Source organism: Acanthisitta chloris, unplaced genomic scaffold (genome assembly GCF_000695815.1).
Source record: "Acanthisitta chloris isolate BGI_N310 unplaced genomic scaffold, ASM69581v1 scaffold1082, whole genome shotgun sequence".
In the NCBI taxonomy this organism is placed as follows: Eukaryota; Metazoa; Chordata; class Aves; order Passeriformes; family Acanthisittidae; genus Acanthisitta; species Acanthisitta chloris.
In genome coordinates this window covers 112,627-126,967 of record NW_008661958.1, presented here as the reverse complement: position 1 = coordinate 126,967, position 14,341 = coordinate 112,627, and the positions used below count along the sequence as shown (strand labels likewise).

General features: G+C 41.3%; 1 protein-coding gene across 1 annotated transcript in view; it reads left to right on the top strand.

Moving 5' to 3' along the window:
- Window positions 1-14,341, top strand: part of LOC103798144 (protocadherin Fat 3-like) — a gene marked incomplete at its 5' end in the record, with an annotated part of 49,253 nt that overhangs the window by 19,679 nt on the left and 15,233 nt on the right. Inside the window, 2 exons of the mRNA XM_009070390.1 lie at window positions 49-206; window positions 7,551-8,019. Coding sequence (XP_009068638.1) covers window positions 49-206; window positions 7,551-8,019 — 627 coding nt within the window. The remainder of the gene's footprint in view (window positions 1-48; window positions 207-7,550; window positions 8,020-14,341) is intronic.

Below are 14,341 nucleotides of genomic sequence, written 5' to 3'. Positions count from 1 at the left end.
TCATGTGTCACTAAAAGCATATGTGTCTCTTCAAAATGGTTATTTCAGGCCACACTTCCCTTAGCTTTGCTGGGAATAGCTACATCAAATACCGGGTTTCTGAAAATAGCAAGAAAGAGGAATTCAAGTTGGCTCTCCGTCTGCGAACGCTGCAAAGCAATGGGATTATAATGTACACCAGAGCAAACCCCTGTATAATTCTGAAGGTAATTAAAGTAACATCTTTTTCTGAAGTTGTTTATCTTGATGCTGTATTGTCTGTTGGCTCTTGATTTGGGAAATGCTGTTCTCATTTCAGGTGTAGATTGACAAGATGAAGTCTGATTCTAACAGGGAAAAACAACAATTTCAGCAGTGGCAGCAATAACAATCAGAAAAGCAGTTTGTCAGTGGTACTTTACTTGGCAAATGCTACACTGGGTGCTGTTCATTATAAGAACATTATGTGTGTCTGTGCAGAAGCCAGTCTGCATGAGATGTGAGATTTGGCCATTTATATGACTATATAGTCAAAACAAAGCATACTGAAATTGCTGTTCTTCCCTTCTGTCCATGTCTGTGGTTAGAGGATATGCCCTCACTTTTACCAAGTTAATTCCAGAAATCAACTGCTAAGATCTCTGCACTCTGTGGATTATTTGTTGAGAGAGTCATGGGGTCACTGGAGACTGATACCAAATCAGTATTTAATTGATAAGCTCTCCATGCATTTTTGTTCTTTGTTGTGTTTCTGTGGAATGGCAAATATCTGCTGGATGGAGAGGGACTACTAGTCTCATCCAAGAGCCTGCATGTACATATTGTATTCTGCTATAGCCTCTAAGGTACAAAATGAACACATTGACTTTTTTAACTCAGCCATTTCCTATAATTCAGTAGTGGGAGAAATGGCACAGAGCCTTTTGTGTCTGTATTTGCAATCTTTACAGTACTTTTGGCTGAATGCTTAGGTAATGTTAAAGTGGCTAAATGAGTTATTAAGGGGCAACAAACAATTTTATATCTGTTACACTGAAATATTTCATGAGCAAGAGTACTTGTCTGTCATTCACCAGGGACTGTCAGCATTGTTCAGATTTTTGGAAGACAATTAAGCTCTGCTTTGAGACATATAGAAGTGCAGTTTGAACTTTCAAGTATATGTTTTTGTTCCAAAACACAAAACAAAACTGCAGGCTGGAAGACCTTCATTGAAGTGTTCTTCATGGTTGCTCTTAATATATGTCAGTAAGTAATGTTTGCAATTCTGCAATTTTGAAAAATACTTGGAAAAAGAGAAATGGCCCTGGTGGAAGGTGCCACTTGAAAACAGTAGGAGATGATACAGAGACAGACTGAAATGGAGTTAGAATGGTGATAGGAGAAGTAATTTTGTTAGAATTTAGTGCAGAAAGCTCTCATCGTTAAGGAGTACAACATGTCCAGGTCATAGGCAACTGAGTAGAAATCTCCAGTTGAAGCTGATAAATTTTGCCACAAAAAGGAAAAGGTGATGCTCCTAAAAAAAAAAGAGAAAAAATATTAAAAAGTAAGAGACCCCCTCATTGCAATCACCTGAGTTGAGTTTTCAGTTGTGATGTAGGAATCATGTGTTTTCAATCACCACTTCACACAATCACCTAATTATTTTGCTTTGAAACATGCTGAGAGTTAAAAATAATACATGAAGGAGTAGTGACAAGAGCTGTGGCTATTTGCTGCAATCTCAGAGGCCAACTTCCAGGCAAAGCTCTGTTTTGCTTCCTAGCTCTAAGAAATTATTTCCAGCTCTGAACCCATCTCATGCAGAACTTAGTAGAGAACTTCAGATAGAGCTACCACCTTCTATATCTGATGAGTGAGGTCCAGGGTCATATATGGATGCTAAGCCTCTGCTTTCTCCTATGCATTGAGCAAGGAAGCTCACAGGGAATTCCCTTCCTCGGGAAGGGTGGTCTTACATGGGGCGGGATTCACTGTTGGAGTGTGTATGTCCTTTTCCCAGGTCTGCCCCATGGCTTCTATATGCATAGGGTTTAAAGAAAACTAAGTCATTACATTTAGCACAGTTTTTTAAGAAATGGCATCACTTAAAAGATCATTAATTGCCAGATTTTTGTTTGTGAAGATCTTTTAGCACAGGTATATCAGGCTAAGGTCACATGAAAGTGCTCTGTGGCAGACAAATGGCATCATACTCAAGAGATTTAACCCTACTGGGTCTCTTCAGGGGTGACAGCTGACTCATCAGATTTGGGAGGATTCCTAACTCATGTTTTCAAGTAAGCCATGCTTAGACTTTCTAAGTGTATGGGGTTTTTTATTTATAAACCAGAGGCAAGACTTCTTTTTTTTTCTTTAACCAGGTACATATGTTGTGAGATACAGAGGCACTCAGAAATGAGGCCATTAAGTAGATTAATTAGAGGTCTATAAATGTGAAGTTGTTATCATTTGAGCATTGCTTTCAATTAAATTAAACATGAGGAGAAGCTTTCCAAATAGAAGATAAAGGATGGAATCCTGTGCTCTTTTGAGCACCCTGGCATCACTCCAGCAAAGCACTTAATCACTTGCTTAACTTCCTATATTTGAAGGCAAGTGGAACTACTCACATACCTTAATTTTAAGCGTGTACTTAAGTATCTGCTGGATTATCACCAGAGGGCCCAGCACTATCAATGAGCTCCGAACAAAGGCAGAGGTAGAAGAAATTTAGACCCACGGTGTGTGAGCTCACAGGAGGACAGGCAGAAAACACCACTGCTGTTGGGGCATACAGTGGCACAGATTGTTTTGAAGCAAGTCTCTCCCACGGCCGTCTATTTAAAAATTAATGTTGCAATATGGTTTTCAGTGTTTAAATGACCAGCTTAGTTTTGGGAGCTCATACATTTGTGATAACTCCAGGGATGGAAATATTTCATAATCATAACACAGCGTCCTTCTTGGATGAATAATCAATTCCATAGAGCAAACTGCTTCTGCACTACTTTGCTGAAAGCCTACCAGCTACACTGTATTGATACAATATAATAAGGGTGTTATTTATTCAGCTGTTTCAAATAAAGCAACTTACCCATCGATTTTTGAGAGGTTGGCCATTTTTTTGTTGCGTGCTCTTGCTTTTAAGACAATTGAGGCAAAATGATATGCAGGTCAATGGCCTTTTTTTTTATCCCTCTGAAAAGATTGCATGTGCCAAAAACAGTACCACCATTTCCTTTTTACCTATGTAGCATCTAACCGGGAAAAGTAGGACTTAACAATATAAAGCATTACGAGGCCATTGCGGAGGAGAATTCCATAATTTATCTCTGTTTTTTTCAAAGAAGGTAGTGGAGATGCAACTTGTTTTGTGAAAGTTTAGGGATTAAAAATAAGTGAAGAAAGACTTTACCCTCATGCCAGAAATATAGCTGCTGAATGGTAAAATGGCAAGCATATGTTCTTCCGTCCAGGCAGTTAATGTGAAACTTTGCGTGGTTTAGTTAAGAGTATATTATACATTTTAATGCATTACTGTTGCATGGCTTATGCTGGATAAGACTGGAGCTTGGATGTGATCCCAGTTATGGCTGGAGTTGAAACGAGTAATATTTTAATTAAATACACCGTTTTACACAAACGAACCTGGAATGTAATTCAGCTAACGAAATATTTCCCCAGATAGATTAGGAGGCAGCATGCTGTATCTGTGGTGTATGACTACAGATGGACTGTGTGAGCTGGAGGTGGTCTCAGAAGAACCATTTGATCATTTTATTACCTATGTTGATACACAAATATGGATGTTAGCCAAACATCTTAGCCAGGCTAATATTCTAATATAATTTACAATATGTGTTTGGCTCCATTTTGCTCATGAATGAAATTGTTGAAATGTAACAGATTGCATCAGCTTTTGGAGCCTTCTCTGTTCTTTTTATTTTTCTACAGGTGAGGAATTTTGTGGCTCTAAGAGCATATATGCTTAAGTATGCATTAAGCTTCCTGTTGTTATAACTGAGACTGTAACTAAACCCTGAGCTTATAATGCTCTGAGAAGTGGAAGCTTGGTGGGAATTTTCTGCCCAGCTAGGATGAAGCAGTGTCATTCTCCTTTCATCTTGGTACAGAGGGTCTCTGCTGGTGCCATGGGCTGTACTGGTGAGGGGCTGCAGAGTTTGCATTTCTCTGCTGTGGTATGGAGTAGCTCAAGCTCTCTGCTGTGTTGGACTACCTAGATGGAGAAAAAAACAATGCCACACATTTAGTCCTGAACTGATAGTCTGATGCTACCAGCTCTCAAGCAGACCAGCCATTCCATTGAAGTTACTGTCTGGATAACTTCTGAGCCTGGACAAGAGCATTGGCCATTCATTGGATTTCAATACTGTTTGTTTGAATGTACCTCATTTAGTAAGAAGTTAACTTGAAGTTCAGCTTTTCTTGGTACCAAGGTCCAGGCTAGAATCAAAGAGCCACCTCTCAGGACTGAGCAGTGGTTTTGTCATCACAGTAGTTACAAGAAATCATAGGAAAACCAGGGATTAATTGCTGAATGATGGTTGAATTCTCTCTGCTTAGGAATGGAGACAGCATTTTTTCCTGTTAAGTGGAAGAACCTTCTCCTTTGTGCCCAGACAGCTTAGCTACTAAGTAGTCAGGTCAAGGAGCCCTCTGCAGTACTTGCTCCTTGCCAGCTGTTACTGTTCTTTTTCCTCCTCCTCGGGGCATGGGGCCATCAGGGGACAAGTATTTCCTCCCAACCCCTCTACAGCAAGGCCTGTGACCATCTGATTAATCAACGTAGTTTTATGGTCCCACTGCTAGGGGTATCTGGGCATGTCACAGTCTTTAACGTATGTATCTGTAAAGCAATGGTGTGAGATAGGGAAATGACGTTATCCCTTTTTTACTGATGGAGACCTGAAACTAATGACTTGCTTGAGACCCCAAAGGAAGAGTGTTTCAGAGTGTGGATTCCCATGCAAATCTATCATGTCTTAGGCTAGTACTGTAAGCATCAGACCATCCTTTCCATCATTCACTCTAGCCTGAGGTTAGGGTTTCTAGTGTTTCTTTAATAAAAGGAAGGAAACTTAACCTTTCAGACAATATATATTTACTGTGTATGTCAGATCATCTGCTGGTAAAAAGAAATAAAAGTAGATGAGAAAGATGTATAAAACATATTTTAATGGCAAATCTTTTAGATCATCATTTCCTGTTCAGAAATGGTGTAATATTTATCCCAGGTGCTCATATGTGGTGTTGTATTTATAAAGATAATTGGAAAAACATGTTCTGTGAGTAAGGGTAATAGACATGCAAGCAGTAGGTCCGTCAGGGTATAAGTAGTCTTAGGGGAGGTATATGTGCGTTATACAGAATCAGTAGAAGAGTTTCCATAGGAAAAAACCTTTTGAATAAGCAGCAAGTTAGCCACCTACCCAATGATGGCTGTTTTTCAAAGTGTAATGTGTTGGCATGTATTTTTCAGTTTTATTTGTATTCCTGTTGAGCCAGACCACACTTTCTGAGCAGCACCTTCAAGTTTTATGGACTATTTTGTTGCACAGAGAGAAAAGAAACTATTTCTCCATCTCTGGAGAGAAACAGCTCAGTTTATCAGGGCATCTTGTTTACTGAGATTCCTCCTGAGAATGTGCTTTAACAGACCCAATTTCAATCTACAGAAATAGTTTATGGCTGAGTTTTGAGTCCTGTAAGAAAAGATTTTTTAATGTAGAATGATCCAGACTCATTTTTCTATGCAACCATTAGCCTTTTTTTGATTGAGCTGTAGGTGTACCAAGCAACATCCATCTCTCAAGCATGTTGTATTACAATCATAGATGTGATTTCTCTTCAGTTTCATTACATCCTACAGGTCAGGGACTTCAAAAGAGCCAGCTGCTCATAGCTGGGGCTAATTCTAGCTCCCTCCATTGCCTCATTCTGCATGTGTATTCATCCCTCTACACGCCTCATGCCATGCAGAGTAAATAGGTAGTTGGCATTCATAGGGAGTTTGCCACATGCTTAACACCTCTGTGTCCATGCCAATTGCCAAGCCAAGGACATAAAATGCTGATAATCACACTACAGCACAGTCTGCTTCTGTAGATTAACAGTTTCCCATTTACCTTCAAGCCACATCAGAGACCCTAGCAGAGAAGAGTTTGAGCACCAGTTCAGACACATGCCAAGAAATGTCTCTTGCTAACACAGTTTTAAATGACTATTCATGCTAGAAATGGCAAAAACACGGCCAAGGGCAGATGGCCACAGTGCAGCATCCTCACATCTGCATTAGCCATGCCAGTTTAGCAGGCCACCAAAGCTCTGCAGGGGTTCTTGCATTGACAGCTATGGCAACTCTGCTCTGATGGGAGGTAGAAGTCAGGCTGCATTATGGATACACTAGTGAGAGGACAATGTGTGCTGCAGGGAAGGATGAAAAAGGACACAGCGCCTGAACTTTTCAAGGGGATAAATAATGGGACAGAACTGTCTTGAGATGGGATTTGCAGAAATAAATACTTCCTAGAGCATGACATAAAGGTAAAATACTTGCAAGAGCTTTCAGTGAGCTTGAATCCAATTAATGTGTCACAAGAAATTATTTCCAGCCTTGTCAGCCATTTTAAACTTATCTGCCATCTGTTAGAGAAACCTAAAATCTTTGGGTAAACTGCTAATCAGGAAAGCAGCAGTTCATACCTATCCCTTCGCTCTGCACTTTGCCTGCCCCAGCAGACCAGCACAGATTTTCCCTTTATGAGGTCTTAAGATGGGTGAGGGACAGGAAGGAGAGAGAGAGATCCTCTACAGTCTCTCTGAAGCCATGAACCCAGCATAAATATGAGAAAAGAAAGAAAAGTAAGAGCCATCTTATGTCATCTATGAGGTATATACTGAGCAGGTAGTATAGCATCTTTGGAAAATAACTGACTTTTGATCAACCAGAATCTTACTGTTGTAATTAGAGAAACTGAACTTATGACACGTAGGGTCAACTCCACACCTTGCTGAGATTCTCCAAAAGGTTACAGAAGCACAAGATGTGTCCATGAGCAGAGTACTTAGCATCACCAGCTGAAAGCAGTGGCCGTTGACTTTGCCACAACCTTCACTCAACCATTCAGAGGTGATCCCATGCCCTGACTGCCCTTTTGGTAGCATCAGCCATTGGGAGCAAAATCACAGCACATGTGTGTGTGACAGGACTTGCTGAGAGAGACACAGCTGTTCAGCAGCAGAGCCAAGAGCACAACTGCTCCAGTCCATACCCTCTTCAGTAAAACATATTGTTATCCTAGTTTTTGCCTGTGTTCCGGATCTGTATATTTTTCTATATTTTCAGTGTTCCTGCAGTAATTGGCTTATCATGGTAAGCTGATATTAACTTTTTTTTCTGATAATAAAGGCACAGCTTTTTACTGCTTTAGTGTCATGTGGGAGAGTGGCTTTAACACTGTATAGAGACTGTCCAGAACTCCTCTGTGTTTCCAGATTCTTTGAGAGAGTGTGTTATGAGACCGCTGAGTGCCTGAAGTGGTTTAGTTTCTGTTTTCCTCCTGCAGATTGTCGATGGCAAACTGTGGTTCCAGTTGGATTGCGGAAATGGCCCAGGAATTCTGGGAATTTCTGGCAGAGCAGTTAATGATGGAAGCTGGCATTCAGTCTTCCTGGAGCTGAATCGCAATTTCACAAGCTTGTCCTTGGATGACAGCTACGTGGAGCGCCGCAAAGCCCCTCTCTATTTTCAGACTCTCAGCACAGATAGTTCTGTCTACTTCGGTGCCCAGGTCCAAGTGGATAACGTTCGCAGCCTGACTGACAAGAGGACCACACAGGTCTTGAGTGGCTTTCAGGGCTGCTTGGATTCAGTTGTCCTAAATAACAATGAACTGCCACTCCAGAACAAGCGCAGCAGCTTCGCAGAAGTGGTTGGCCTGACAGAATTGAAGCTTGGCTGTGTCCTTTATCCCGACGCCTGCGAGAGACATCCCTGCCAGAACGGCGGCACCTGTACTGCCGTGCCATCTGGTGGTAAATATTTTCATTACTTTACGTGTTTCCCCCTCCCTCTTTTCCTCTATAATTTATTGCCAGAGATGGTTTTATGCAGCAACATGCTTGAAAAATCTCATGAACTCTATAAAACTCTGATAGGTATTGCAAATTGGGTAAAAGCTGTTTGCTCTATAAATAACAGTGAAATGGTGCCCCTTCTTATTGCATTAGTGTTCCAGGAGGAAATTGATTTATTGGCTGTTAGGATAATCCTATTTCTATAGAAACCAATAGAATTACAATTACTGTAATGCTCAGCTGGATTTTTCAGGATCCATTTACAGCATCCTTACAGCATTGGAGGCTGTACACAAAGATGGTGATTTCAAACCTTCATCACAGATGCAGAAGCATTGTTGTCTTACTCTGTTTTGGAAGCTGTCGCAAATAATTGCTGAGCTGTCCGCGAACACCTTCTTTCTTTTTGTAAGTGAATAATTTGATTACGTGTGCATGGAAAATAGCAAGTTGGCCCCATTAGAAACCCCACTGCGAAGTGTGTTTTACAGCTTCCTTGGAGGACTGAGAGCTTGAAAGTCTAAATAATATTATCCAAAGTTTATAGGGCATCGATTTAAACTGTGCTTGTGTTGGAGTTTCCTATCCAGTGGTTATGTGGTGGTTTGTGTGATTTGATGCCAGTGACTTACTGCAGTGCACAAGTTACCAGAACAGCCAGCATCTTAGCAGGAGAAAAGTAATTGGCATAGGTGTAGGACATTCCCTCTAGGGCTGTTCTCTCTCTGCAGTTTTCAGGTTTCCTTTTCAGTTCCCCAGATTGTATTAGCATGTGGCATTGCACACCTTTTCTGGCAGACTAAACTTCCTCTGAAAAGGAGGATGCTCAACAGAGAGGTTTTCTGCAAGTTCAGAGCTTTCCATACACTTATTGTCAGGGGTTTTGGTCAGGGTTCCCTCAGGAAGTTCCCACTAAACTTTTGTTTTATGGAGCATTTAACCACTGTCCCAGGGATTTCTGCTTTAATGTACCCATGCAGTTCCCTTGCACCCCTAGTTATTATTTCTGGTTCTCATTAGTTTAAGCCTTGTTCTCATATTTCCTTTCTAACTCCCTTCTGCCACATAGATTTTTCTAAACTTTAGGCCTAAACTTGAGATCAGTTCAAGACTGACATCTGGTGAGATCTAAGCAAAACTGTCACAAGTTTCTCAGTTGGATAGCGCCACTCTTAGAGAGTAAGCCCTGGCAATGTGGATTTGTCCATGCTGGGCTGTCTCAGCTAGCATCCCCTCTGGATCCTTGGCTTTGATTCAGCCACCTCTTCTCCTATGCCATGGCAAATGATGCATCAGGGATGCTATCAGTTTCGCTGTTGATGGAAGGAGACAAGGACAGTTGGGAGGAATGAAGCACAGCCCTGGCAAGCCAGGGTTTGATGTGCAGCATGAGCAGAAATGTTGCTGCTTGTGTGTGTCTTTAAGAATCTTTAATTACCAGGGGAAGGAAAGAAAAAGAGGGCTGCACAACAAGGGCAAAAGAAAATCATTCTGAGGCAGAAAGATGCTGTGGCCACTGAGAGAACTTCTAAGCCTGATTATTTAAATCCCTAGGAAATATGGCTGTGGTATGTACATGAATGTAACATGGCTTTGATTCAGACTCCATACTTAATAAATGAGGTGAACCATTCACCTCACATCCTAGGAAGCATGCGAACAGCTCCTTCTATTGATTTTATTTGAGTCTATTTACAGTATTGCTCAGCAATCTCATAATGAGTAAATTGAAACCTTTCTAACAAAATGCTTCACAGCAATTCTTTTTTTTCCCCAGCGCCATGTGCATGCCAATTCAAACTGAGGGGAGACATGGGGTGGGGGAGGAACAATGGCACCAAAGATTGGACCCATCTTATTACAGGAATGGCATACACCATTTTCATGTCAACAAAATTTGCCGCTGGAAAGCGGTCACGGAACTGATTTAACTTGCCTGCGTTCCTGCCTCGGTGAGGGGCATGTACCCTACAGGGATGTTTTGGCTGCCTGCCGTTAAAAAAATCTGTTTGCTGTTTTTACTGCCTCAGCAGTGTATGTAAATAAAGGATTGTTATAAAGCCATACTTCAGTGCAATGGGCCCTGACTGTATGTTGGTGGTTCTACAGCCCAGCCCAAAAGGAGAAGGCATGGGCATTTTTGCTTTCACTAGGCAAAGCAATTCTGTTGTTAGTGTCCTCCGTACGCAAAAAGGACACGTAATTAAATTCTAAGAGCTCAGAGTCCAACAGCATTGCAAATACTAGTTGCAGAACCACAAATTGCAGTGTGCATTTAAGAACCATCAGCCATTGCATTTGCTGACATAGATGTTGGCAGCTGACTTCCATTTAGAATAGAAAAACCAAACAACTCTTCATTTTTTAATCTCAAGAATGAAAACAGTAGCTTTTTTTCTTTTTTGGTGAGGGTAAGCATTCAAAAATATACCATGCAGAGGTCCTTTTCCCAGTCCCAGGGCATTCAGTAGCATCAGGATCTCTTGACTAGTATTTTCTGTAATATTATCCTCCTATTAAAGTTTTCGGAGAATAATGTTCCTTTTCCTAAACAGACAGTATTTGGCATAATGATAAGATTTGTTTTAATAAATAAATCTTCTAATTTAAATTTTACAAAGCAAGTTTCATATACTGTTAGCATCCTTTTTTCTTACAAACACCCTACTGTGCTTTACAAGAAAATTAGGAGAGAGAAAAAGAAAGCTGGGATTTATAGCTAACTTTAGAAGAAAACAGTGAAGCAAAGGTTACCCAGCATTATAACATGAAAGAGTTGCTGGCTACATGCCAGAAGTCAAAGGGTCCATGTCTAATTTACATATAATTTGCATAAATTGAACATATACAGCACAGACCTCCATAATAGTATTCCTGTTGTGAGATCTTCCTTTCAGTAGAAATGGTTACTGCCCTGTTCACCATTAATAAAAAGCTGCCTCTGGTTACCTTCCGCTTCATCCTGCAGTTATGGGAATAGGATAATATTATGGCCCTGTTAGAGGAAGTGCTAAAGTGATGCTTTGTATGCGCCAGGAGTGTGTCCATGCTGTTAGGATTTGGATGGATAAATTCCCAGCAGTTTCAAAGCACCTGGCACAAGGCAGTGCTGTTCATGGACTGACCACAGAGGTGTTGCCCCAAAGGAGAGCTGGCACAGGGCTAAGTTGACCCACACTGGCTCTTTCTGTCTGACCTCTCTGTACATGGAACAGGAGTGAATGGGAATTCACCTGTGGGAGAAAGCATAGGGAGCTCAGGTGAGTTATCTCAAAGTACAGAAAATCCTCTCTGCTTTCAAAGTCTGGTTTCTGGGCCAGCATAAAGCGACCATGACATGAACCTCTGCTTGCACTCCTGTGTTTCCACAGGTCTGAATCGTGTCCTGCAGCCGTAATGTATGGCCAGTGATGTCAGTGGTTTAAGAGAGGCTACTGTGTGTCTGGAGACCCTACAGGAAGATCCCATGCATGTTTAAACAGGGGTGGGAGAGGAGAACGAGCACTCACTAGGTCTGACAGCTCAGGAAACTCGTAGCAGAAAGTGATACACAGTTTGAGGACAATTTTCTTGGGAGACAGTGGAAACCACAGCCCTGAAGTATAGGGCATGTTCTTCCAGGCTTTTTAGTCCATGTCCATAAATATGGGTCAGTAAAGCTATTTTTGAAGAAAGTTGTCAGTGTTTTGAAATCTGACAAACAGCATGACTTTCAGAAACAGCTTGGCTCTTTGACCTGAAATTTCCCAAGAAATAGCAACCAAGTGTTTAAAGTGTGGTTAAGCTATAAGCTGCTGAATATGAGATCTTAAAATGGGAAATGTCACACAACCTTAATAATAGTGTGGTGCTACTAGGTCTGCCGATAGTAAATGTATGTTTATCTGCATGAGGAACAGCATGAGCAATCTCAGCAATAGAAAGCTTTACTGTAATCGAATGCAAACACTGCACCAAGGTTTTCAACCACAGAGAGAAACCTCGTGCTTCTAAAGCCTGCAATTGTAAGTATAGTTACCTCCTTTAAATTTGATCAGTCCTATATACATATGTGTTTGATTAAACTAAATGGCTTGTATGAGTAGGCAATTTTATTTGAATATGAAGCATTTGAGCATAAATATCTACTGAGTCAAGGACTGTGGGCAGAGTGTGAGGGCAGAAAATCATTGCATTCCCCTCTCTTCATTTTTTCTTTTTCTTTTTCATGAAGAATTAAAATCCAAAGGGGGGGGAAAATGCAACCTGACAGTTGGGTGGTGGTTTTAATACATGGTTTAAGTTATGTTGACAACATTGACACACATCTCTTTTTGAGGATTGGATAGTTCATAATAAAGACATCAGGGAAAAATGGATGCAATAATACCATAGTCATGAACTGACCTGGTCTTACTAATGTTCTTGGTCTTGCTCTTTCACACATACAGGCAACCCAGCACACGGTAATGCGAGTATACCAAATGTACATCAATTAATTTGTATAAGTTTTTTAGACATTTTTGGGGGTATAATCTGATTTATAGCTATGGTTTTAGGCATCTGGATTTAAATTCCCAATTTAAAAGCACATGCATGCCAGTCCTTTCATAGAAAGCACCACTTCAGCAAAGACTGTGGATCATTTTGATACCAACAAGTGGCGAGGAGGAGTCATCTATTGGAAGACAGATAAGTTAAATCTGAAGTATCAGGAATATGTATGTCTGAAGAACACACACTTTGTGGAGGCGGCCTGGTTTGACTATAAACATAGCAAAATACAAATGTGGGGAGAGGTCTTCTTCACCTTCAGTTGTCATCAGTTAACTTGCCATGTAATGCTATGTGAGCAATGCCACGGGCAGGGCTGTTTCTGGACATTGAGTTTGCCAGGTCTAGATGCACAGCAGGGAAAGAATCTACACAGGGAGAGCAAATGCAAAAGCCAAAGCATGTAAAAGATAAAAGCCAGCTTCTCTTTCATGGGATGGATAGAAACAGGAGAATACACATGTTCAAAACAAGAATTGGCAGCGGTTCGGAGCATCCTCTTGAATAAAGCCAAGTAAACCTGAGGATAGACAGACATTCAGATGCTCAGGCTGGGAACGCTACCAACAGAGATGTTCGCTACATAACGGCACCCCATCTGCTGATGGCACCGTGCCTGCCTTTTGCCACTGTCTCTGCTTCTTAAGTGCCAAGCAAACATAGGTATAGGCAGGAAGCCTGTGTAGTGTTCTCACTTACAGCATGTTGCTCTTTGGTAAGGTCTGGGCTGAAAAAGACCTTTTCCTCTGGATAGGGACATGCCAACAAAGCAGTAAGAGAAGCTGTTGGAGTCAAAGTGAGAAGGTCGGATTTAGCTACATAGAGAAGAGTCAGATTAGTGGAGGAGCATGAGAGAAGTCTTATAAAACAACCAGTAAGCCCAAGACTCTGTGTAAGCAGGAAAGGGCTGTGTCTACACAATGTTTTAGGTCATGAATGAACTTTGATGTGAATCTTCTGATCTTCCCCTCTCTCTGTGCTTCAATTCCCACTGTGGAGAGATGAAGGATGTATCAGAGGGCAGGACCAGGCTGAGCTGGAAGACATGCACCAGGCATGCAGCTAACTGATCCCAAGGCCCTGTATCATGTGCAGTGAGGGTGCTGCACTAACCGTTTTGCTCAACAGACCCACAGCTGTTGCTTGCTTGTTAGTGTAGACACAGCCTAAAACAGCTGTATCATTGCTCATAGTTTATTGTTGCTTTTAGGTGAGCTATTGGACCAGACAACTGTGGCACATGCTGTGGGTGTTCTGGTCCCACCCTAGCAGCACTGCAGAGCTGTTTTCCTGAGCTTTATATCTTTTTCTACTGGTACCCTTGGTAGAAATTTGGTGCATTGGAGAATGCAGATCAACATTTTCCACCATCATTGTGCAAAATGAAATATTCTTATCTCTTGGTGGAAACTCAGATGGACTGTATGATCTTCAATGCTGATGAATTTCCAAGTCTTCTGGGGCCTTCATTGTGAACAGGATCAAGCCCTACCTTGCTTTAAAGGGTTTTTTCATCCCCTGCTAAGAGGGCAGGGCACTGAGCCTTTTCTTCAGCTTTATTGTCCTTGCATGTGAGAAGTTTGCTTGCCATTCTTTTGTCAAATGGGAGGGAAGAAATGCATGATACATTACTGGAATATTAAATCAAAAGTATAATAAAAATTATTTGTTAAACCCAAGATGCACTCCTAACCAATTGACCTTTGTCCACGGCCATGTGGCTAAAACATGCATTAGCAGGCAAAAT